Source organism: Chenopodium album, chromosome 7 (genome assembly GCF_948465745.1).
Source record: "Chenopodium album chromosome 7, dcCheAlbu1.1, whole genome shotgun sequence".
In the NCBI taxonomy this organism is placed as follows: domain Eukaryota; kingdom Viridiplantae; phylum Streptophyta; class Magnoliopsida; order Caryophyllales; family Amaranthaceae; genus Chenopodium; species Chenopodium album.
Genome location: NC_137840.1, coordinates 69017399 through 69042790, shown reverse-complemented (window position 1 = coordinate 69042790; position 25392 = coordinate 69017399). Strand labels below are relative to the sequence as shown.

Below are 25392 nucleotides of genomic sequence, written 5' to 3'. Positions count from 1 at the left end.
GGCAAAATTAGCTTATTTGACGGATAGATTAGTAAATAAGCTAATTTAGAGTGTTTGGTGAAGAGTTTATTCTACTAAATTAAGCTCTTTTTTAAATAAGCTTCTTAGAGAGCTTTCTCATTGGCTAATTCAACATTTCTAGGTGAAATTATTACACTTATAAAATTGGTCTAAAACCATATCTCAACTACGTACCTCTATAATTAGCATATTGGTCATTTTACATACTCAAATAGTTTTAATCAATTAGATATTTACCAAAACACTTTTATACAATCAACTAATATAATCAATTAGTCAAATCAGTTAATATAATCAATTATAGTTTTTAGTTTGTCACCTAACACGACTATTAAGCCCACCTGGCCTTATCTGAATGGGTTTCATATTATATATTTCAAAAAAAAAAAAAAAAAAAAAAAAAAAAAAAAAAAAAGAAGGTATAATAAGGATTGTGTGATGATAATTTCAATTTCCAACTAACATGAGTTAAATCTTATAAGTTTGAACAAGTTAACAAAAATTCAGATAAGTTAGGATTTAAGGATCATTGGCGGTTTATTAGTTGTGCCTTGTCAAATTCATCTGGTTAAATTATTACAAAAGACCTTGAAACAAGTTTATTAGTTAAACTGAATTATATAACAAATGCTAATTTTAACTCTTTAAAACTATTTTATTATTCTTTAGTGTTTTAATCTTATATAAATTGATTGCTTATTTATTAATTCAAAGTGATTATACTAATGAAAATCTGTTCGGACAATAAGTTCTTTATCTTCATAATTCAGATAGGTTGAAGTCTTAGTTTGACTCATTATTACTTTCATAGCAGAGAGGATCCTAGCTTATCCTTTTGTCTAAATCAAGTTCGCAAATTAAGACTTGTCTAAAATTGTTCAATTGCCAATTAATATGTTATATCTTGTATAACAAAATTACTATACTTTGTCTAAGATTATAAAATGGGACACTTTGCCGAAATCCTTGACAAAGACGTACTAATCTCATGCATCGATCACCTAATGAGATTATCATACGTTTGCCCACCACTCACTAGAAGATACTTGGAAGTTATTCCAAGTAACTTACTAATCATGATCTTTGCTAAAACGATTAATAGCATGAGCCAATTATATGAGAGCAACTAAACTAAGCTTCTTGCTAGATTAATGGCCTCAAACGCAACAACAGTGTCTTAACATATCTCGTATTTTTTATATCGCAACCTCTTTAGGTAACTAAATTTAAAGAGTACATATAAACTTTGCTTAAGACATATAAAACCATGTGTCAATTTTTAGGGTCTTAAAAACCGCAGCCATACATTCCCCTCGTTTGTACATATTGTTGTGAAAAAAGCCGAATAATTGCTTTAAAAGTTGAAACGGCTTTTATTAGGCTCTTGATACCATATAAGAATACTTTAAGGTTAATCAACTCATCCTCGATCAGTGTGTGCGTGCATATTGGGGAATATATACTAGTATGTTCAATAATGTACATTGTCGTTAGGCCTTTATTGAATAACTATGGAAAAATTAAATACTACTCGTACATCCTATCTCATAATTCTAGAAGCTTCATTTAATTTGTATTAGGTTGGATTCATTGGAGGTGATCTAACTTCAAGTAAAACCTCCACATCAAAAATTGTTATACTTCTTGGTATTAAATTCGGAGGAGTAACGAATTGAACAAGTAGCGGGTCAAATATTAGATATAATGATGGTTAATATGGAGCTAATAGTTAATTAACATAATGTTTGCACATTGTAAATGAAAAACATTCTAAAGTAAGAAATGATTAAACTTTCTGACTTTTGGAGATAATTTAGCCCAAAAAAACATGTGATGCACGTAAGCAAAGCATGGAATTGAACCACCACCTTCTTAGCACATGCCTATTCTTATTGTCAAAGTCATTCAACTCCCATTTTGGGTTTCTTCAAACATAGGTAAACGGCAACACAAGGGTTTGGTGGATCTTCTTAAAATTTCAAGGTTGATTTGGTGTATATTAAGATCTTGTCTCTTGTGGACTAATTAGCTATATAGCAAACTTAATTATAAGTAAGGGTATTTTTGTATCTTTTAAGTTTTAATATATAAAGTAGGGTGTTAAATACTTGCACTTTGATAATCCAATCAAATGTACTCAACACCTTAAATTAGTAGAACCTAATAACGAGTTTACCAAGTATCATCTCTTGTAAATCTTGACTAGTTAACAATGTAACATAATTTCGAAATAATCACATAGTTAAACCTAACTCAATCTCAAGACTTATATAGACTTGTTGGTAGGCTTATAATGGATCTAAATTAACTTAGCTTTTATAATCGATCTCGGGAGATATCCTTCACATTCACTTCAATCTTGAGAAAATTTTCCAAATTTGGTCCAAAGCGGGGTTATAACTTTCATTTTAGACAATTTATTACTTTTTTGGACTCCAAAACGAAAGTGAACGATGTGCTTCTCATAAAATGCACGACATTGTGGGAGGCTATTTGAGTAGCTAGTCAGGGTTGTTCATTTTGCCATTAAACTGATCGGTTTTACCATTTACGTACATGTCTTCATTCATGAAATCAAATTCACAACAAACCTTTTATGTGACCAATTAGTGGTCATTTATGGTTTCAATCAACGTTACACATATCATTCATAAAATGGTCCAATTTTGTGTATTATGGGCCATTAAACTTAGGGCCTGTTCCGATTGACTGAACTGAACTGAACTTATTAATTAGTGATTTTTAACTACGGATTAGTGATCTTTGATTATTTATTACTATACATATGTATATATACAAATGTACATATTATTATTATTATTATTATTATTATTATTATTATTATTATTATTATTATTATTATTATTTATTGATTATTATTATTATTATTATTATTATTATTATTATTATTATTATTATTATTATTATTATTATTATTATTATTATTATTATTGTTATTATTATTATTATGTATTGATGATTATTATTATTATGTATTGATGATTATTATTATTATTTATTGATTATTATTATTATTCAATTATTATTATTATTATTATTATTATTATTATTATTATTATTATTATTATTATTATTATTATTATTATTATTATTATTATTATTATTATTGTTATTGTTGTTGTTGTTGTTGTTGTTGTTGTTAGTTGTTGTTGTCGTTGTAATAAGAGCTTAAAAGAATGAAATTTGGCTTTATATCATTAGCAATATCATTAGACGTAAATTAAGAGCTGAACCGAACTGAACTGAGCTGAACTGAACTGAATTGAGCTGAACTGAACTGAACTGAACTGAATAGAATTTCAACGGAAGAAAACAGGCCCTTAACCGCCGATGCACTTTTTTGTAGCCGACAAGATTATGCATTTAAGTACTCTATGGACTTCCAAAGGACTATGAGAAACTCATTTTGTGCCCAAAACCATCTCATTCATACATTGACTCACTGTTATTTATCATGTCTTAAGTTGCCTTGTTTATTTTGCCTTGTCGTGACCTTGTAACCATGGTTTGGCCTTGCTCTGCTTTCATTTATGTTGTCTTATCTCTTATGTGGTTTTATGTATGTCTTATCCCTTATGCCCTCCCGGGCAACCCCTTATGCATATGCCTTGTGCCTAACTCGTGGTGTGTCATCAATATTGTGCACAAGCCCTCAGTCCTAATCAATAGATTAAGGTCTCGTTGGTCTAATATTAATATTGTGATTATTATGAAATGTACTTTGCATTATTATGCACTTGGTTAATTAATTATCACTATACTTTGTGATTCTCAACATTTAAAAATAAAGTGGTGTACTAATTTTGATCTAGTAGATTTCATGAAAGCTTAAGCTTGTGATTTTGTGGCAATGAGTTCTACTCTCTAACAGGTGCCTTTAAAGATGAGATTCCTTTTTCCTACTTAAAATTTGAAGTGTCGATGCATTGCAACTTTGCAAGCGTTGATTAACTCCATTAGATTTTTTTTTGTAATTTTACAACTTAATTAAATATACGTACATCTTATTTATTTTAAATAATGTACTTGAATGTCACTAATTTAGCAATTTACTATGCTAGGTTATGTTACATTACATTAATTAACTTTTCTATCAATTTATGCATTGACTTTCTAAAAATAATTCCAAGTCTTATTGTTGTGATCCTAAATAAAAAGTAAAACTCATGTATTCGAAAGAGGGGTGTTAAGCTTTGAAATGGTGTTTGACTTGGTAATTAAAAATCACTTTATTCTACTCCGTACCATTCACCGCCTCGGCTTGACATATTTTCAGGAAGATTTTAAAAAAAAAGTTGCGAGAAATGGGAGATGAAATTAGCCGACAAATAGACACTGACAAAATTGTCATTAATATTTAAGGTTCATCGTATTTAATGTCATCATTGACTCTCATATAAATAATTGTGTAATTGTTTTAGACTTTTAGTATATGACTGATTGATTCTTGGTAATTGCTAAAAAACATTCTTTGTAAATAAATAATTGTATAATTGTTTTACTAATACTACATGTATACCCAATTTAGTTATGGTAAATGCATGGTATGGAGTAATAAATAACTACCTAGGAAGGATGAGCAAGCAAAGAAAACTACAAATGTAAGTAAATACAACACATATAGCATAGTTAAGCCCTTTTCGTTTGAGTTTCTGAGCTTAGTAGAGCAGAGCAGAACAGAACAAATTTTAATTTTGCAGAACTGATCACAACAGCTCAAAAGTATAGGGCCTAATACTAGCCATATGGTAATAATGATCATGTATGAGTGATTACAAAGCTCTCAAGAAATGACATACTCATACAATTGGAATTCTTGTGTTTTAGCGTTTTTATCTTATAAGAACTGATAACTTGAACATATTAATTATTTTTCTCAAATGTCATAAATGTTTTTGAAGTGTGAATGTCATACATATTATAGCTGAAATTAAATTACATACGTTAACTTGTTCGAGAATTAGATCCACATTAATATGCCAAGTCAAATTGCAACAACCTAATTGAAAATCGAGCAAGATCTGATCTCCCTGACCTCAATTGAACTTGGTACTCAACTAATCATAAGCAATTTTTTTTTTGACGAGAAGCATAAGCATAAGTTAATTGTGCTTCCCATGCACAATTGAATTAGTTGCTCATGTGTGCTAATTGTAAGCACAAGTGTGCTTCCCTATCCATATTCCAAACTAAGTTTACCAATTTCTACAATACTTGGTACACCTTCATGACATAATAAATTTCGTCGAATTCTAATAAAATTTAAATGAAGTGCTTAAGGATGTCAAAACAAGAGTCCGGGGATTAGGTAAAGGAGAGGACATAGGAAGATTATAAAAGTTAATAGAGAAGTGAGGATTTTATAAAATTAATAGTGTCATGTCATTTAACGCATCCAACATTAATACCTATACTATCATACATCCATACATGTCCAACATCAAAGTTAGTGGTACACCCTATTAGGCTATCAAGTATCGACCCACTTATACATTTAAACAATAACTAGAAGTCTAAAGTCATACGAGTATACAAGCTAAATATGTGACTAATGAAACAAGCCAAGTAAACCAACGATACCATTAGCCAAAGTAATGTAAGTCCTTAAATTAGGCAAAGCCTTGCACTGGAATTGAAACACACACCAGAGTGACGCCCACACAACACACCTCTCTTTCTGTCACCTTCCCTGTCTGTATCTATGCTCTCTTCTGGACCCCACCACATCACCCCCCCTTCCCCATTTCTAACCAGCGGCGCCCCCTTTACTTTGTTTCAAAGCTCACCCACCTCCTTCTTTCTCTCTCCTCTTCATTTCCTCCCTTATTTTAACCTTCTTCATTTCCATTATTCACCCACAAAAAAATATTAAAAAAAAAAAAATCATTCTTTCTTCAACCCTCTTAAAACCCCATTTCCCAATTTAAAAATAAAAAAACCCCCAAATCCTAATTTTTTTATATTATCCATTAATTTCACAAAAATAAAAAAAATATTGAATACCCATCTCCATCAAACAAACAAATTTAAAAAAAATCATAAAAAAATGAAAGGAGAATATGTAGAAGAAGAAAATGATATCAACAACAACAATACTCAAAATAATGCACACAATATGTTTGCAAAATTCTCTCACCACTCCAAATTCCAACCCCCTCCTCCTCCTCCTCACCACCACCACCAACACCACTTTCCACCACCACATCTCCACCACTCTCACCACCCATTCTCCGAAGAATCCGACTCCGCAACAACTACTACAACCCCAACTCATCACAATCAAAATCTTCACGAATCTATCACCAAAAAACCTAAGATTATTGCTCAAACTACCACCACTACAACCAGCAATGAAGATGGTGGGACCATCGAGGTTTCCCGCCGTCCACGTGGCAGACCACCCGGCTCAAAGAACAAACCCAAACCCCCAGTTGTCATAACCCGTGAACCCGACCCTGCCATGTCACCTTACATTCTTGAGCTTCCTAGTGGCGCTGACGTCATCGACTCACTCACGCGCTTCACGCGCCGCCGTGGCGTCGGCCTTTGCGTGTTAACCGCTTCTGGGGCGGTAGCAAATGTTACGCTTAAACAGCCCTCCACAACCACCCCAGGTGGGACCGTCACTTTTCACGGGAGATTCGATATTTTGTCTCTTTCTGCTGTTGTTGTTGTCAATACGGTGCCGTTTCAGGGTGGTGGTGGAGGGTTCACGATATCATTGGCAGGCCCACAAGGGCAGATTGTGGGTGGCAAGGTAGTGGGCACACTAGCTTGTTCTGGAACCGTCTACGTCATAGCAGCGTCGTTCACTAACCCCACATACTGTCGGCTGCCTCTTGACGAGCAAGAGACGCAGCCGAATAGTCTATGCCATGGACAAGGCAATGATGAGGAGAATTCGGCTATATCGGGTGGCGGAGATGGTGGTGGGACGATGAGCTTGTATAGTGGGAATCATTTGGGGAATACTCCGACGACTTCGGCCACGGCTGCAGGTGATGTTATTTGGGCTACTCCTACTACTACTACTGCTAGACCAGGTTACTAATGTGAGAAATTAATTAAATGTTTGGTATATTTTATGTTGATTATTATTGTTACTACTACTACTACAACTTCTTCATCTTCATGGTTTCATGTAATAGGTTAGTTTTTGTTTTATTTTGTGGGTTTTTTTATTTAGTGAAATGATATGAAAAAAATTATGAGAGTTTTTTTTATTGTAATTTTTAGGAATTTGTTGTGTTTAAAATGATGGTTGAAATTTGAAAACTTGAAAACCCACTTTATTTGGTAGGTTATGTTATTGTGATTTTCTTGATTCTCATCTTATTTAGATAGGAGTGGAGGTTTATTAGATTGTTAGTAGGGGAGTATGTATTTAGGAGTGCATGTTTTTTATTGTTGAATTTTGTAATGAAAATGAAAACAAAATTATCATATTTAGGAATTTGTTAATGAATTTGTAATCTTGCTTGCTAGTATTCATCTTCAACTCGAGGCAATAATCCGTAAGCAACGGGTGTATGGTGCACAACATGTTTAGTCACCTTAAATCGCATCTTCTTCAGTGTTATGTGGTTTTAGCCTTTTAAACTTGTTGTATGCTTATACAACGCTTAACAGTGATTACATTACGAAGTATAATTTTATTACTACTATTAATTTAAACTTTGAAAATGTGGGATTATGCTAATGAAATACTATACTTTGCATAATTTTGCTAGTTGAATTCTTCTTTTATCACATTTTGCTGTTTACGTTTATTCAAACATAGCTCAAAAGTATGTTGGTTTGTACGGGATTCTGCCTTGTGATATTTTTTCCTCCTTTTGCTTTAAAAACTGTTTGACATGACATAAAAACTCTTAAAAGTAATCCTATGTTTTCATCTTTGGAATGTATTTTTAGTTTTATTATCTTAATCCCTTTTCCTTCATAATTAATCAACTTAACCATCTCTTTAATCCCACTTTTCAACTCAATTATTTTAAATTATAATTGTACTTGTATAACTAGATCAATGATCATGCATCAAATAATGCAAATAAAACATTACACTGTCTCCGTCTCTAAATATTGTTCCTACTTTACTTTTTTTTGGCGAGATAATAATTATTGACAAAACAAGAATGAACAACATTTAGGATCTGTTTTGATTGATTGAATTGAGCTAAACTGACTTAACATAACTTAACTGAATATTTTATGAGAAATAGAAATTAAAAACTGAACTCAACTTATTGGAACTGAACTGAAAATAATTTGAAGAGAACAGATTCTTAGAGACAGAAGAAGAGTATTAAATACAATGGGGAAGTAATTGCTTTATTTCATTGGTTTAAGGATAGTATGTAGCATTTCAGATATGCAATAAAGTCTGAGGGAAAAAAAAAGTGAAAGAAGAGAGAGAAAAATAAGTGTTAAGAGTGAAGAAGATGGCAGTGCTTTGAAGAAAGAGTTAAGAGAAATAGAGTGGTAAAAGAAAAGAAAAGTGATGGTGTGATAAATCTGACTTTCTGATGTGAATTTAAGCATGCATTTGCAGACCTTACATATTTCAGAGACTATCTTTAGCTCTCTTGCTTTACCCTTGTGTGAATTGTATAGCATCATGTTTCATGTAATTTTTTGTTTGTACAAATTAAAGTGTAGGAACTAGGAACTAGTTTTAATTTTTGCAGTCTTAGAACGTGACTAGAGCTAGGGCTTCCTTTTTTTTTCCTCTTGTTGTTGCTTGCCAGCCCGATCTCTCTCTATTTTAGAGTACGTTTTTCGGACTCTTAATTTAGTCTTAAGTACCCGTGTCGGATATTTGACACTCTTGGTAAAAGTACGATTGTTACACATACATCTTAAAACATACGTAGTATTGTAGTAACTAGAGATGAAAATTTGTGACGGAGTATGAAGTAGTCGAGTTTATCACTTGGACATATATAAACACGAATAACCAAGTTGTCCGAGAGTGGAGCCTTGAGTTAAGGTGCATGATTTTTCTTTGGAAATGGTGGGATATTGATTTGATATTTTGATGTGTCTTAAATCTCTCAGAATTTCTATTGGAGAATGCTTCATTTAACTCCATTTTCTTGTTCAGTTGTTCTCCTTTCTTTTTCTTCTTTAATAGCCTATTCTGGTTTAATTTGTACTTTGCTTTGTCTTTTTCATTCATTACTCCTTTTCTTAAATTGGGTAAAAGACTATTTGAGGTCCATCCCTTAGCTTGAATATTACTCTCTTTCACTTCTAAGTTAGCTATAAGTTCGATTAAATTGTACCAATACTAACCTTTAATAGTAATAAGGTACATTAAGATGGATAATTATTACCAGTTGTACTCATTCTATTTTAATTATCTTTTAAATCAACAAGTCACATATAGTACTAATGTACTACGCATTGTGCCTTGTTTACTTCCAGAACACTCGTAGTGTGTTTAGCTCATTAAACCTAGTTTATGTGTTGCCTGGAATAGAGTCATTATCATGATACTACTAATAAATAAGAATTACCCTAATATGTCTGTATGTTGGGATCGGATATAAAAAATGTCATTACCCGTCTCATAGATATAAGATATCGCCTCATTAGTTTCATTGATATTATACCTCAATTGACCTGTTTGATGTGTCGATCTTGTTTATAGTCTATATAAGTGTATGGCGAATAATTGAAGTATATTCATTACGTGTTATGTTATGTATGTAAGCTAAAATAGTTGGTAAAGTCTTGGTGGTGGTTGGAATTAATAACTCATAAGAGAATTCCAAAGTAACTTATCTAGCATAAGGTAATAAACCGGTGTACCCGAGAACATGATAGACACGATGCGGAATATTGTCCATAAGCTATAGTGATGGTTCTGGAAAGGTCATGGGACTATTGTATGGATGGGGAGTAGTGAATGGGGAATTTGGGACGTGACATAAATGATGGAAATGGTGCACCGAATGCTCCCAACTTTGAAGATGACCCCATTCCCTATCCCATCCCATCTCATCTTTGCATCAATTTTGTTGTTTTCTTGAATATCTCGAGAAGCATCTGTTTTTGTCTCTAAATTTACCTTTCTTTGTGGATAATTTCTTTTAGTACATTCTTTCTTTTATGGGGAATTTTCTTTATAATTCTACAATTTTCATGAGTTTAATTTTTACTTGTTTTGGTAAATTTACTTTTTCAATATATGATTATTACTAGTAGTAAGAAGTTTGTCTTTTGTTTAGGGAGATTGGTTGGATTAAAATGTATGTTAAAAAGATAAAAAACCTTAATATATGATCATTATGAATGACATTTTTATTAAACCGTGTGTTTATGTGCTTACTTTATGTATTAGTTTGATGAGGATTAATTATAAGTAATTAAGATGTACTAATAATTGTGCTTGTTATTGTATTTGAATCCCTTTGGCTAATTATGCTAGATGGTTAAACAGATTAAGATCAATTATGGCTTAATTTGTGGTAGAAATCTGCTATATTTACTACCTCCATTAATGATTATCTGCAACTTTGGAGTATTATTTGTGAGATATAAAATATTCCAAAGTTGTAGATAATCATTAACGGAGGTAGTACATCAACTTCCCTCTTCCTAGTCTCTATCTCGATCCCCTTCTTTCCCTCTTGCCTCCGCAACCACGCCTCATTCCCAACAGCATGTCACATAAACGCATTCTACTGCCACCTATAGTTGCGGAGTTGTGATGGTGTGGAGAGGGGCTGTGGTGGCCTGGTGTGAAGAGGGTGGGGAATGAGGCAGGGTGGAAGGACAGTGTGTATATTTGAGGTTAGTATATAGGTTTGGACAATTAGGTTAAATTAGGGCAAAGCTAGATTAACTAGGTTTCACCATTTGATTAGGAACATACACAAATTTTCCCTATACGGCTATACTAATACATGTATACTATTAGAAACATGTAGGTGAAATTAATTAAAATTACCTCTGTTCAATACATCTTTAATCATTTCATTATTGATGTATAAATATTGTTCAATTGAAAAATAAAACTTTTCTCTTTAACTCAAACTTTTACTCTTGAACATGTATGTCAAATTGTCAATGCAAATATTAACCATATTATTTTTAATTACCAATAAGTATAAATTATCACAGTTGAATATTAATAAACTATTCATTAAGACGATTTTAACAAATATTCACAATATTATATCTTTTTATGTGTAAATCACTAACATCAGTCAAAATAAATTGGATTAAAATGTAGTTACTCAATACATATTTTACTTAAAAATATACAGAGGAAGTATAACTTAAAATGTCAATTAAATATAGATTAAAAATAGTAGCTCTATCGCGGTCGAGTATCACCAAAGGAACACAACAAAATTGACTAAAAACAAATTGACAAAAGAAACGCAATAATTAGTAGAGATTGATATAGTGTGTAACTGAAAATGATGGGGATTTGGTGCAATCCCTAAAGACTTAAAATTTGTATTCAAGATGATTTCTGCTTTCTCATTAGTCATACACTCATACATAGCCGAAAAGTGGGCTCTAAAACATTTTTAAGAAAATTTCATATTTCATATTTTAACTTTCTTTTTTTACAAATTAAAACTTTATAAGCATGCACATTTGTATATTCATTCATGTTGAATATGGTACATATTTGGATTTTGGACCCTCCAACAAAGTGTTGGTGCTTTTTACTACAACTTCGACAAATAAAGGACTTGTGTTATGCGGCTGTGTTATTGCATACGTAATTTTCTTGTGAAGCTTTGATCCCAAATGATTATGATTTAAAATGATTAATGCATACTTTATTTCTTTCTTACATAGAATTTATAATTTGATTTTAGATTTGTTGTTTTCATTTTACCTTCTTTATAATCACAACGTTTATAATGTAACAAAGTTGTTCATATATTACACCATACTCATTCGAGGAAATTGAACATCTCCGTTCACGTTGCAAATACACATATATTGCATTGCATACGCACTCAAATACATTTAATTCTCTATTATGAAACTTTTCTAAGTGCCTTATCTAGCTACTTTAGATTCACGGGTAAGTCGTTTTTATGGTCTCATCTTGATTTTCATCAGGTTTCTTTCTGAAGAAGTCCCCGTTAATCAATTTTATAAACAAAATTTATTTATCAAATGACAAAATAGTAAATAAAACAACATAAATGTCTAGTCATTGTGACATTTTCGTAAATATATCAACAGTGGGACCCATATTTAAACTTGTATTTTCTCTTTCTTAAACGTATGCACTACTCGCAATGTTGTAATATATAAAGGATGGAGGAAGAAATAAACAAGTTGTAGATGATATTCACAATCTTAACAGTAAATATTGGTACAAATTAGTCTCCATAAAGTTCCAACAAGGCTTTGAAAAATAAGATGTGTAATGTTGCTTCAACGGTAGATGGCTAATAATAATGGTAGTTGAACACATATCCGTCAAACTAAGTTGAAATGACTCAAAGTACAACGAACCTGGCTTAATCTCGTGTACCCAAAAGTCAATTCATGCATCGTTATTCAGATTATAATTCCAGATCACCTTTTATTAGCTTGATGTTATGTGATTGTTACTAGCTACTTCGTATGTACTCGTATTAGTGTATAATCAAATTAAACGATGTGACGCTTAGATTTGTTCCATAGTAGAATCGTTGCATTTTCAACTTTTGATTGGGTGAAGTTAGTGGAAGAGATTTATTAGGCTTGGTTTGCTAATTAACAAGTTTAGCTATTTAATATAACTGAATGTACTGACTGGTTTGAATAGCTAGTTGCATTAGATAATTTGTTTAATTATGTAAATCATCTAGATCAGCATCAAAATAGTTTATTGTAAAAATTGCTATAACATTTGTCTTCAATTTTTTTTTTTTTTTTTTTGTGTGCGCGCGCGCTATAATAGCTCTTTTAAAGAGCTAGGTTGAGCAACTTTTTCAAAACAATTTATTGAACTTTAATAAGCTCTGTAAATCAATCTATTTTCGAAACGCCAAATGTAGTTTATTATGTGGTCAAGTGTCAAGTCATCTAATTGCTTCCAAAAACCTTCGAATGTACAAAATATAATCTCTTCAATCATCAATACTTCAATAGTGTATGTGAGAGTAAAGTAGTGATCACTTATATTTTTAAGTAATTTTTGTATAAATTGTGGGACAGAGGAGATAATAGTAAACTTACCGAGTGACGGGCACCACACATAATTATTTTTTTAAAAAATTATACCTGTGCAATCGTTGAGGATTTGAGGAATGTAGGGAACATAAAAATTGGTAATACAGAGTGATGTTTTGTTTTTGTTGTTTATTGTTTGTTCACCTACAAGTTCTTTTCTTGTTACTTTATTTTTTGAGCTTTATTACTTAAGCGAAATACTAACAATTATTGAGTGAGCTTTATTACTCAAGTAAAAATAAGTTATGTTATAGCAGCCATAAGTTACTTTAGATTATGTTCATCAAAGTTTAGCAAATATAGGTTGAAGTAAGAAAAAAATTTAGCAAAGATAAGCAACCGTTTAAACATTAAAAAAATTTTATTAAAAAATAAATAAATAAAAAAGAATAATAAAAAAGCGAGGAGAACATAACCTACCAAAGCGAGCAACTATATCATCATTTTCTATCAATCGAACAACCACCTTAGCATATTACCAAATCCAATCTAAATCAAGACATTATAAATACTTCCTCTTCTGCATAAAATTAATAACTAAATTAGTGGTGTAATCCGAGCTTTTTTGTGACAACTAAATCCGAACAAAGTGCATTTCTTGAAGAACCAAATACAAAGTTGGGTTGGGGTCCTTAGGGAACATGGCAGTGAACATAATTTTATTTAAAAAGGCCCACAACCAACAACATATAGAAGAAGTACATGGTGTGCACACAATCTGTACAATCAAGTTTGTTTTTGCGGGTCCAAACATGAAAGAGGAGGTATGGGCTTACATTAGAAGCAATCATAACTTAAATAAAAACTACAAGTATAAAGAAGGACTTCTTATCCACAAATGAATAAGGGATACCCTACAATTTAAGAGGTACCCCACAAAAATTGGGATAGTTGTCGTGGAGGAGCTGACCTTTTATTAATGGATTCAATTCAATGGTTTTGAGTTTTGACAATTTGTCCCAGTTATCCAAGTGGCTGAATGGGGACCTCTTACCATACCTTTTCTTTCGTCGGCCGTATTTGCAGGGTTGTTTTCGCCAACGTTTTTTGAACTGACCTTTCACCAGACTACTTTCGCGTTTAAATAAATGAAACGTTTTGATTTTTTATACTCTGTAGAGTTTAAAAGGGTAAATTCAGTTTTCTAACTTTCTTTCACACTAGTCCTTACTAAGTACATGACTCAAGAATTTACGAGTAATGCCTCATAATGTTGGTGTTTGCTCATAAAAAATCCAAGGTTTGTCTTATATTCGATCACAAAGCGGCTTTAGCTTCGCTTAGCTCTTAGATCACCTACTTGTACAGCGCAAAATGTGTGTATACTTTGCATAAGGTTTCATCATAGAATCATTGTTTACCATAGACAAAGGTAACACGAAAAGTAGCCAAGTACAACTCGCTTTATACTAGAAAAAATGGATATAATCTTGTCAAATACATATTGTATTCACTTTTACATCAACAATATGAATCTAGGCAAATTTGTAGTTATGTCACTTATGTGACTTGATCAAATGCAAGGGGAATGGAATGGGACCTTTGCCTTCCCTACAGGTTCAGCAGAGGGCTGGGCTCGCCTAATGGTCCGTCCAAAGAAGCACCGTCCGCAAGTTTATGATGGGCTGTGACAGTGTGACGTTTATTGCCTGCTTCATTTTTGTTACTAAGCACAACCAGGACACATCTTGTGCCTTGACTTTAGTTTTGGGAGTGGCTGGCCTGGTACAACACGGCACGAGCAAAGCCAATTCCCAAGCATTGATCAGTGCTGAGAATGAAGCATACTCAATATGCTTGAGTAATGAGACTAGTCAACTTGAATAAACCACCAAAGGGCCAAACTATGTAATACAGAATATAAATACGGATATAACATAGACATTTAACGATTTACTAGTCGCGGTTAGCAAAAAAAAAAAAGTTAGTTTAAAGTATTTCAATGTAAAGTTGCAAGAATCTGAGACAATCTGGGCTATACAAAGGTAAGATTTGGAACGAGTGAAATTTAAATTTCCATTTTTCTTTATACCTTCTCATTAAATACAATGTAACAACTTACATACATACAATATTTCCGACCCCCTTCCCCGCAAGAGATCAAGAAAAAAATGATGGGGAAAAGGAATACTACCATTAATCACTTATTCCCAACTCTTAACATTATAGGATGGAATACTTAATCTGTTCTATTCCTCCAAGATCGTCTCAGATATACACCAGATTTTCCATTATCCAAAGGGTTAGCCCGTCCTAATTTCTCGGCATCAGCCTCTCTACTACTAATATTTACTAGCTTTCTAACTTGCTGGCCACTACTACTAATACTAATACTACTGTTAGAATGCAAAAATGGAACTCCACCCACTAAACCTGAATCCTCAGCTCTAGAAGCCTCATGAGGCGCTTTTGCCCAAGAATGGTCCTCCAATGAAACTGAATGAGCATTGTCACCGGGAAGTGCAGAAGCATACCTCTCTGAATTGGAAAGGGGTGAATGCTTTGAGTATTGAGGAGAAGATGAGGAGGAAGAGGAAGAAGAGGTGTCTGAATCTGAAGAGTGCCTAAAAAAGGCATTGTAACCAAAAAGATACTCAGAGAAGTCATCGGCACTGATAGACTCCCTGTTGCTGTCGGTGCTACTTGAGACTTCATCAGAGTGACTAAACAGAGATGAATTATCACTGGAAGAGTCAAAATCAAGAATATTTCGCACTGGTGAGATGCTTGTTCCATCTTGATATATGTAACCAATATCAGGACTACGATTGGCATGCGCGGGTGGATCTCTCTGTCTTGAAGCCGAACTCTTCACATTGATCTGAGAAGCATCTGGAATTTTAATCTTACTTGGCAAATCACGAGAGACTATAGCACTTCTAATAGATCTTGGAGCACGTGGTGAGATTCTGCAAATCAGTATAAAATCTTAAGATCACGAAGAGTAAACCAGAGATATCACTGAAAAAGCATTGTAACTGGTATATAAACATAAGCAAACATTTCGCTTTACTAAAATCCAAATTTTACAAGGGCTATAATAATACATAGTAGCATTTAATTTCATCCATAATAATAAAACACACCACATTTACCGCATTTGATATGTTGATTCATCATTGTGCAAAGGAATTAAGGATAACACAACAAAAATATGACTCAAGTACATCTATAGCTCCGTCAAATAAAATTAAAAAATCAAATGTAGTTGAAAAGATAAACAATGTCGAAAGAATAGCCACTTATGACCACCAAAAAGGAAGTTGTATGTAGCTGATTTTTTATTCAGTCTAATTCTAGTTTTGCCTCTCTCCATGACGAACCCATGAACCATGATACAAATGCATTCCATAATAAACTACATTTACCCCTGTACTGCCCCCCCGCCAAAAAAAAAAAAAAAAAAAAAAAAACACCCCACCCCCACAACAAAAAAATAAAAAATAAAAAATTTGGCATATAAATTAGAATGTTATATTTCTTAGTAGAACACTTAAATAGAACAGCAAAGTAGACATCAATCAAATTCAAATAATCAAGCAGCTGATTCAGCAAAATTCTATGCAGTCCAGCCACCTTCAACAATTTAAAGTAAGAGATCCCAAAGTATATAGCTAAAATACATTACAAGAAGTAGACCAGTCCCCAACTTCCAAGTACCACAGTCCACAAATAACCAATGTTTCTAACAGCTGATATAATAAATAATACCTTGAGTAGAAGAGCATGTATGCTCCCTTGTTTAGCACTCTCTCAAGTTCCACAGCCTTTACCTGTTCAAGCAAGTTCAATGTCAATAAAAGCTTCAAGGTTTCAAAAGATATTCTTAAAAGATCATAACAGATGCCCCAATTAAAATAGCCTGTGAAGTCAACATACAATAAGCTAACACTAAATAATACCTTGGCAATAGTTTGTTAGTTTTCTGGATGTACTAAGCTAACAACAGAGAATTCTTATGGCTCATAACAAATCAAAGGTCCAATTTATATGTTATTACTGGTAGTTCAAGCAAACCAAAAGCTGAAGTGCATGGTCAAAGAAAAGAGAGAAATAACTCATGACATTCATACTTTCCAGCTCTCACTCCCCTCCAACAGACGCAAGGCAACAATGTTTCAGTATAATACACTTGCATGATAATTATGCAACTTAAATAAAATTTAATGAACAATACCGTGCTATCATCGATCTTGTACCACTTGTTTTGTGCGTTTCGAACATAACATACATAGTGACCCGAAAAGGAAGAATTCATAATGTCCAAGTGAACGACGACCCCATAGAGTCTGTATATTGGCGATTTGTCACTTCCTCCCCTCATATATGGGGCTAGGTTTAAAATCTCCGGGAATCGAATAGTCTTATTGAGCTTGCCAAACTTCCCAGACTGAATTTAAAAAGAAAAAATATAAGATATTTAAAAAAAAAAAAAAAAAACAACAAAAAATGGAGTTTAAAAATTAGCCTTGTGAGAGAAAAACATAAAAATTCTCATTCTATAATTCCAAATTACCTGAAACCTCTTCAATGCAATGGTGAGGATATTAGGAGCCTCTAGTATATTTAATTTCTTCTTAGCTTTCTCATAAGATTTGCATCTGTCAAAAGAAAGGAACGTAATCAAAAAGTTATTTTGCAATAAAACAGCAAAGAAAGAAGTTTTACTGTCTCATTAGTCAATTTTCCATTCTGGAATAACATGGAAATTACACCCAAATAACACAATACTCTATACTTTTTATCCAAAAAAAAAAAAAAAGTTCACTCAGACATGTATAGAGTTTTGTCTAAGCAAAGATAATACTTTACAATAATAGCTCTATAACTGAGGAGAAAATATTCATATGATGGATACATGGAATATAAAAACACTTGGCTTCCCAACCTATCATCCATAATTCAAATGTGTACAATGCCAATCAGGAAATTACCAAATGTTTATAGTCAAAGAGACCAAGGAAAGGCATATATAAACAGCATGAAGCATCCATTCTATACTCTACAAACAGATTGCCAGATTCCATAGATATAAAGTGTACCAACATAAAGAAAAGAACCAACCTGCCACAGTGGTATTTATTTTCCCCATCAAGAGGCTCAGTTCCAGTAAATTGTCGCAAGGCATCTTCCAAAGTCTCTATATCTCCTCCAATCTCCACAGTAAGATCCATCATTCTATCCTGTTTCTCGGATTTTCCGCGACACCTTGTACATTTTATCTGCAGGGGTGGGGGCGGGTACAAAAAAAGGCAACAGCTTTAGAACGCAATTATCAACTGTGTCATTATTTGCTACAAAATTGTCTTGGAAAGTTATATCCTACCTTCGAACGAAGATAACCGCCAAAAGTAAGCCCCAAGAGAGTTGTTTCTTCATGTAACGAGCCAGCAGCATTCACACCAGCTTCTTGAAGGCATGTAGATTGCATCGTGTCAATAGCATACCTATCAATACCATTAATACGTCAGAAATTCAATAGCAAAGATTCATTGGAAAGGCAAGATAAACATAAACATCTCAAAAACAACCAACCTTAAAAACTCATGTGCATCTTCTTCCCTCCCATTGGAAAGATGGCTTCCTATCTTCTGGATTTGGGATAGTATACTTATAGGAGAAAGTGGAGAACCTCCTTCCTTTGCCTTTAAGATCAACCTTTCAAACTCGCATGTGAAACACCAATGTTTCTTTGCACCTATCATGTAAAGAAAATCAGATCATAAAAAGAAATTAAGTTCAAAGAAAACAACACATACAATATAGATGGGAAGTATTGATGAAAATAATCCAACAAGTAAGCGTTGTGTCAGGAACTTACATGTTTTAGAATGGAGCCCTTGAAGAAGATAAGCAGTGAGTGGTGGGGTAAATGCCAAGCATTGAAGAATTACATTGGCATAACAGCTATACAGAGGGAAAAAATCACATCAAAACTATTATCAATTCCACATAAAGATTTTTTAAAAAATAACAATATATAAAAAAATATAAAGCCAGCTATCATCGTTATCCTGAAGCAAGCAGCTCTTCTTACAAGTGATGCTGCGCAGAATATTGACAGCCCTTAACCCCCCTCACATAGACTTAAACTTATACCAGAAAATTACAACAAACAAGATCCTGAAACTATTGTGCAGGCTCACAACCTATATCTTTCACCCTTCATTTCCTCTACTTCATTTGTCTACAACACCAAGTGCACCAGAATACATTTAGAAATAGTCATCTCTACTCATATTGTCTCCTTCCAAAGAATCCATAGTTCCATATCGGTCATTTATTGCATTCGTACATCTAGATACTGCACCACCAATCCAGATCTAGCAGCGCTAACAAGGTGCTACCATAACCAAATTCCTATGTACGAACCAAATTCCTATGTACTCAACTCCCATAAACATCACTCCGCCATCTAGAATCCATTTATAATACATCTACAGTTCGTTCCTTCTCTCACAAAGCAGTTTTAACCGTAGATTCCAGGAAGCATAGTCCATAAAGTGGAGTATGATAAACTCAAAACAGTTATCCAAGCACCACCGATTCATTATACACAATTCAGACTCTTCAAAGTTCACATGAACAGGAAGAGGAGTATACAGTATGCTTAGGGTTTAAATGAGGTGGAGCAAATGCCAGAGGTGCAACTGACAACAACAGATTGCCAATAAGGCCATACATTAAGAAAATTAATACTAAATGGATTTGCAAAGATAAATCTATTTCATTTAGATATTTTAAATCCCAAACCTTCTCTGCCATAGGTTTTCATCATATAACATGCTAATAACCCCTACTTTGTCCCGCACAAAACAGGTCTTGAAATCAGTCACTAACAACATATCTTATGCCTGTTTTTACCTAAATCTCCCTATAAACTAACATTCACCTTGATTTTCTATCCCTTCTTACACTCTATCAAACTTTCTATAAATGATACACCAATGAGCATATGTGAAACTTCCTGCATCAATTTTTATGGCTACATAGTGTGACCAAAGAGTCAAGAGAGACATATTGATATCCAATGATCCAAAACCAACAAAATTTTCCACGATTTTTAATTGTTAATAATGACTACTCAGCTAAGTGCGATATCTAAAAAATTGTCTCTCCACCACAAATTGTTAGTTGTTGGTTCAATAGAACTTAAAATGAACAACTACAGTTAATATTCTAAGTTTGAAACACTTCCTAATCTCTATAACAATTTATATAAGCAATAGTGAGTATTTTTCAGTCTTACATTTTTATCCTACATCTGTTCACCTAGTTCGCCAAACAATATTTAAGTGTTCTAAGCCTGTGTAGTGTCATGTTTGTAGTCTTGGGTACATCTGCACATAACCATGCAACACGAAGGAAAAGAAGAATGAAAATGATCATGTAATCACCTGTTCCCACAATTTATTAGGCCACACGGACGAAGCTCCACTTTGTTCCAATGATAAAGCTTAACGAATGACTCATATGGGAAAACAGCCTGCAAAATCAACAAGGTCATCCAATAAACATCATATAATCACATTAGGCAAAAAAAAATGGCAAGACCTGCACACCAACCTTTTCAGTCTTTCTTTCAACATCATCACTTTGCTTCACCGTCTTTGGAGCTCTAAATTGTTCTACAACTTTAAGCACTGACGTTTTCAAGCCAGCAGAAGCACTCGGGGCAAGTCTGGCTACCTGAGAAGGCATGGCAACATTTGCAGCAGCTTTAACAGGCTTTATAACTGGGGCAATAGGCTCCTTCATTCCGGATGGAGGACCAATAATAGATTTTGGAGACAATCCAGCTTTCTTTGACATTGGTGATTGCAGAACCACCTTTGAGTTCCTGTCCAGATCATTTGCCTTCTCTGAAACACAGAATGGCAGGGCACTGCCTTTCAAATTTTCGGTTCCAACTTCTACAGACTTTACCAAATCTTTATCATTCTTCATTGTTTTAACCCTAGCGTCAGGTTCCTTAGAGCCTACGAATGTAGAGCTCAGATTTTTTGAGGGAACTCCGGAACCCTTTTCTGCCAAAGCAGGCTCAGCAACAAGCTTACCAGTGCTTGAAATTCCAGGATGGGTATCAGTTGATGTTTTTGGCCCTTTCGAGCATATATCTGATGAGAAATCACCTAATTCCCCAGAACTTGGTTTGGCATCAGTGCTTGGCATGTACTTAGTTCTGCAATAATCAAGAGAACCATCCCAGAAACCAGATGTCGCTACTGAAGGCTTAGCTAAGTTCTTGTCAGAGCGATTAATGCTTAAACCTGAAGAACCACTTAATTTACCTGATGCTTCTTCCTTAGGTTCACCGGAAGCATACACATTACCATTGGATGACACTCTTGAATAAGATTCTTCCTCCAGTGTCTTAATTGGCTCCAACTTCCTCTCACTTGACACTGTCTTAAGGTTGTCAAGCGTGGAGCAAGATTCACATGAATCGGAATTAAGATCATGTATACTATCAGTATCTGAGATGGAATCACTAATGCACATGCCATCACTAGAAGAAGATACATGAAGCTGAGATACTTCTGAGGTGCCATGAAGCTCTACTTGAGACGCTAGTTCATCTCCTAGCGAAGAATGGTGAACTGCATTCTTGTCATCCTTCACAGACAAATCTGGTGGAAAATATGCAGGGAGGGTGAATCCAGGTTTCTCTTTTGCAGTTTGAACTTGTTCCTCATATTGTATTCCACCATTCACAGTAATTGGAACATCACCATCAGAATAAAGTTGATTATCGCCCACAAAACTAACTTCCTCATCACTGAACTCAGAATTGTTCACCGATGGACGACATTCATCCTTATGACCTTGTCTCCAGTGAACTATTTGACACTTGCCAGAGCTGAAATGATCAAACTGATAAGTGGATGCAGCAATGTAGGGTTTATTAAAGAACTTCAAGAATTTTCTACTTTTTTCTTTGATTTTTCAAAATGAGAAGTTTCTACGTTAGATTTTTCAAAATAAGAATTGTCTACTTTTTCTTTGATTTTTCAAAATGAATTGCAGCATCAACATACATACATACATACCAAATTATCAGTAAATATATATTTACAAGATACCAGCTTATACCAACGAGTGAACTAAATTAAGTAAAAAGCAACACTAATTAATTAGCCGCTTCAGCTCTTCCCAACCAAATCCCAGCCCATCATAGTCATGTCAAGCTAAGAATCCTAATATATAACATCAACCATATGCACATACCGCAAAATAGCCAAAATCTAATAGAATAATCATAACATGATTCACCAGCTTTGTATTACTACGAGATAGGGTCAAATCAACTAATATGTTGCCTTTTTGTTACCTAATTAGTTAGATTGGGCCAAAAAAGGCAAAACTTACCAATTCGTTAACATAAGTCACCTTTATATGTTCATAATTTGCCGGGGAGTGGTGGTGGTGGGGGGGGGGGGGGGGGGGGGGAAGAGGGTTGAGGGGTCTGGGGCAAATTAGGTAACATTGTTCACCACTTAGAATAGGAAAAAGGAGGATTTGCAAAGTTCAATACCCAACCATGATAGTAGTAAATTTTCCAATGATGTCACCCAAGACCCAACACCCAAATCTCATCATATTAAAAAAACCCAACAATTTCTCACGATAATATCTTGTTGTCCAACAGCTAATATTCCATCAATTCCTCAAACCACTAAAGTCTACTATTGCATTCATTGACTCTAGCACCAAAAATTGCTAAAACTTCATCAACACAATTCCACAAACAATAATCTCTATCACCCTTCAGCTTACCTTCTGTGAGAGTGACTAGTCAGACCTATAAGTTAAAACACCTTACAAAACAAAAAAGAAAAAAGATTTAGAGGAATAGAATTTAATCTAACAAATAAATGTCACCATCTCTAAAGCCAGAATACTGCGTCCTGGTAAAAACCTGCAGGCGGATGGGGGAAAATGGCTAATTTAGCAACATAATGACTATCTCCAACAGTCCGACTGCTCTGTGTCTACTAAAGATTCATCCAATTCATCTTCAACAGAGTTTTGGACAGACTATGAAAACAATTCGAGTTTTAAACTTCAATATGACTCTTTGCTAACAGAAATAAGTCCAATGTCCAATTGATGCAAACTAACACAGAAATCTCAATACCTTCATATCCAAATGACCGAATCACTTACTTTTGACAAAAACTAAAAACTCCACGGTCAAATGAACCTTCCTTTTTCCCCTATAAACTTCAATATTACTCATTGTTAACCAGTAATCAGTCCACTAGCCAATTGATGTTAATAACACCCAAATCTCTAACATCCTTCAAATCCGAATCGCTTTCTCACATCGAAAATCCGGAGTCAGATACACTAAAATGCCCTCATTAACCCCCACCCCTCACCCCAATCCACTAATTCTCACCATTAGATTCAGTGAATCATCCAATTCAATCATCAATCGCTGTTCTGGACAAATTCCAACAAATTTCTTCAAATTAATCCATTTAGAAAGAAATTTCTTCAATTTTCAACCAATAAAGTCCCATATTCTCAAATTGACCCAAAATTCAAGCATCAAAATAAAAATCAAAAATACAGAAATTCAACAAAATTGACCAAAAAAATAACAAAAATCAAACATACCAGTAATTGACTGACTTGCATCTAGCACATCGATTAGGTGTAGGAGTAAAACAAACAGCACAAAGCCGTTGAACCGGTATCGAAACCGAAGAACTAGTATAATTATAGCCAAAATTAGCCTCAATCTCAGCTCGAGCAGCCTCTTCAGATGCCAAAACAAGCAATCGATTGATCTCCTGCTGTCTAGCCACCGCAATCCGCCATTTTCGCCGGAGAACGAAGAAACCCACCGGAAAAACCCCAAAAATGAAGAAAACAGCAACGCGAAACCCTAGATCCCCGGGAAAGAGCATTTATGCACTAAAATTAATAAAATTAATGACATCACAATCACATAGCTTCGAAAAACCCTAAAATTTTTCCCCCAATTTCTTCCTCGATTTCCGAAATTCATAAACTACTTCACCACCAATTAATTGATATATTCAACACCATAATCTTCAACAATGGAGATGAAATTGCAGGTATTTGAGAAGCTTGCATGCAGATTAAACGACTAAATGGAATGTCGTTTGGAGTGAAGAGAGAGAAAGTTAGAGAGAAAGTTAGAGAGAGCGTGTGTTTATGTTGTTGTATGATTCTTTCTTCGTTTAGTTTGTTTTTGGTGTTTTTTTTTTTTTTTTTTTTTTTTTTTTTTTTGCTGAATTTTTGAGATCGGAAATTTAGGGCTTTTTTTTTTCTTTTTCTAGTACTAAGTCTTAGTAGTAATTTTATTTTTTATTTAATTTTTTTTTGCTTTTTTGAAATTGTAGGAGGTAAGGAATTTTTGGTTTAGGAGAAGAGGTGTTGGAAAATGTGACCTCATCAAATATTCGAACCGGTTTTATTTTATCATTTGGAGGCTTGGAGAAGGGTTTATTTTGTCTTGCTATTGGCCATGTTATGTAATCCAATCATAGAGGAAACTTCATCTTTTGTTATACTATATAAATATAATTTCGATACCGTGTATATGGTAGAGAGAGCCACAAAAGTTAGAAGAGGGTTTGATGCAGATGAGATTTGAATTGAGATGTTGGTACGGAGTACTAATTGTAAAATAGTTTCTCCAATGATGGTACTTAGTGTGGCGTCTTTGAAGGAAATTTCAATGTGTCAACTGATAAACAGTTTTATTTGGCGTGTGTTTATACGATATACGTGCAATTTAAGATTTGAGTGTGTTGAAAACACGTATTGGTGGAGAAGATTTAGATAATGGGAATTTTTAAGTCTAGATTGAAAGGCGCTCATGAGCTCCTATTTTGATTCCTAATTAATTTTTAGATATTGATTTGAATTTTTTTTTTCTTTTTTTTAATTACCATGCAAAATTAATTTAGAATCTAGTCATCAATCGTGTGTATTAGAGCTAGGCATGCAATTGAAAATCTGTTGAAATAAAAAGTAAGGATGACATATCTTCTGCCTTTTATTACTTTTAAATTTTAATATTTCATTTAATTGTCTTTATTTCTATCACACGTTTAATTTAAAACAAAGTATTTGTATTTTTTCATGATAGATTTATCGAAATAATTTTAAGTCCTTTTA

At 33.6% G+C, this 25392-nt stretch overlaps 1 protein-coding gene and 1 pseudogene across 1 annotated transcript; one reads left to right on the top strand and one right to left on the bottom strand.

Moving 5' to 3' along the window:
- Positions 1-5845: 5845 nt before the first annotated feature.
- Positions 5846-7485, top strand: LOC145639303 (AT-hook motif nuclear-localized protein 17 pseudogene; annotated as a pseudogene).
- Positions 7486-15227: 7742 nt separating this feature from the next.
- LOC145639302 (ubiquitin carboxyl-terminal hydrolase 17-like) lies at positions 15228-24694 on the bottom strand. Its single transcript, XM_081690508.1, has 11 exons — positions 23860-24694; positions 20803-22096; positions 20634-20722; positions 19058-19143; positions 18772-18934; positions 18563-18683; positions 18301-18458; positions 17753-17837; positions 17414-17626; positions 16948-17009; positions 15228-16145 (listed from the first exon to the last, which is right to left on the bottom strand). Exons 1-11 carry the CDS (start codon positions 24150-24152, stop codon positions 15416-15418), a joined length of 3294 nt encoding a protein of 1097 aa, XP_081546634.1. The 5' UTR covers positions 24153-24694; the 3' UTR covers positions 15228-15415.
- Positions 24695-25392: the final 698 nt, after the last annotated feature.

Excerpts from the sequence above, each read along its gene's own strand:
- LOC145639302 (XM_081690508.1), bottom strand. The coding sequence starts at position 24,152 with ATGCTCTTTCCCGGGGATCTAGGGTTTCGCGTTGCTGTTTTCTTCATT. Across the intron at positions 22,097-23,859 it reads TGCAAGTCAGTCAATTACTG|CTCTGGCAAGTGTCAAATAG; the intron begins GTATGTTTGATT and ends TGATCATTTCAG. Across the intron at positions 20,723-20,802 it reads TTGAAAGAAAGACTGAAAAG|GCTGTTTTCCCATATGAGTC; the intron begins GTTGGTGTGCAG and ends TTGATTTTGCAG.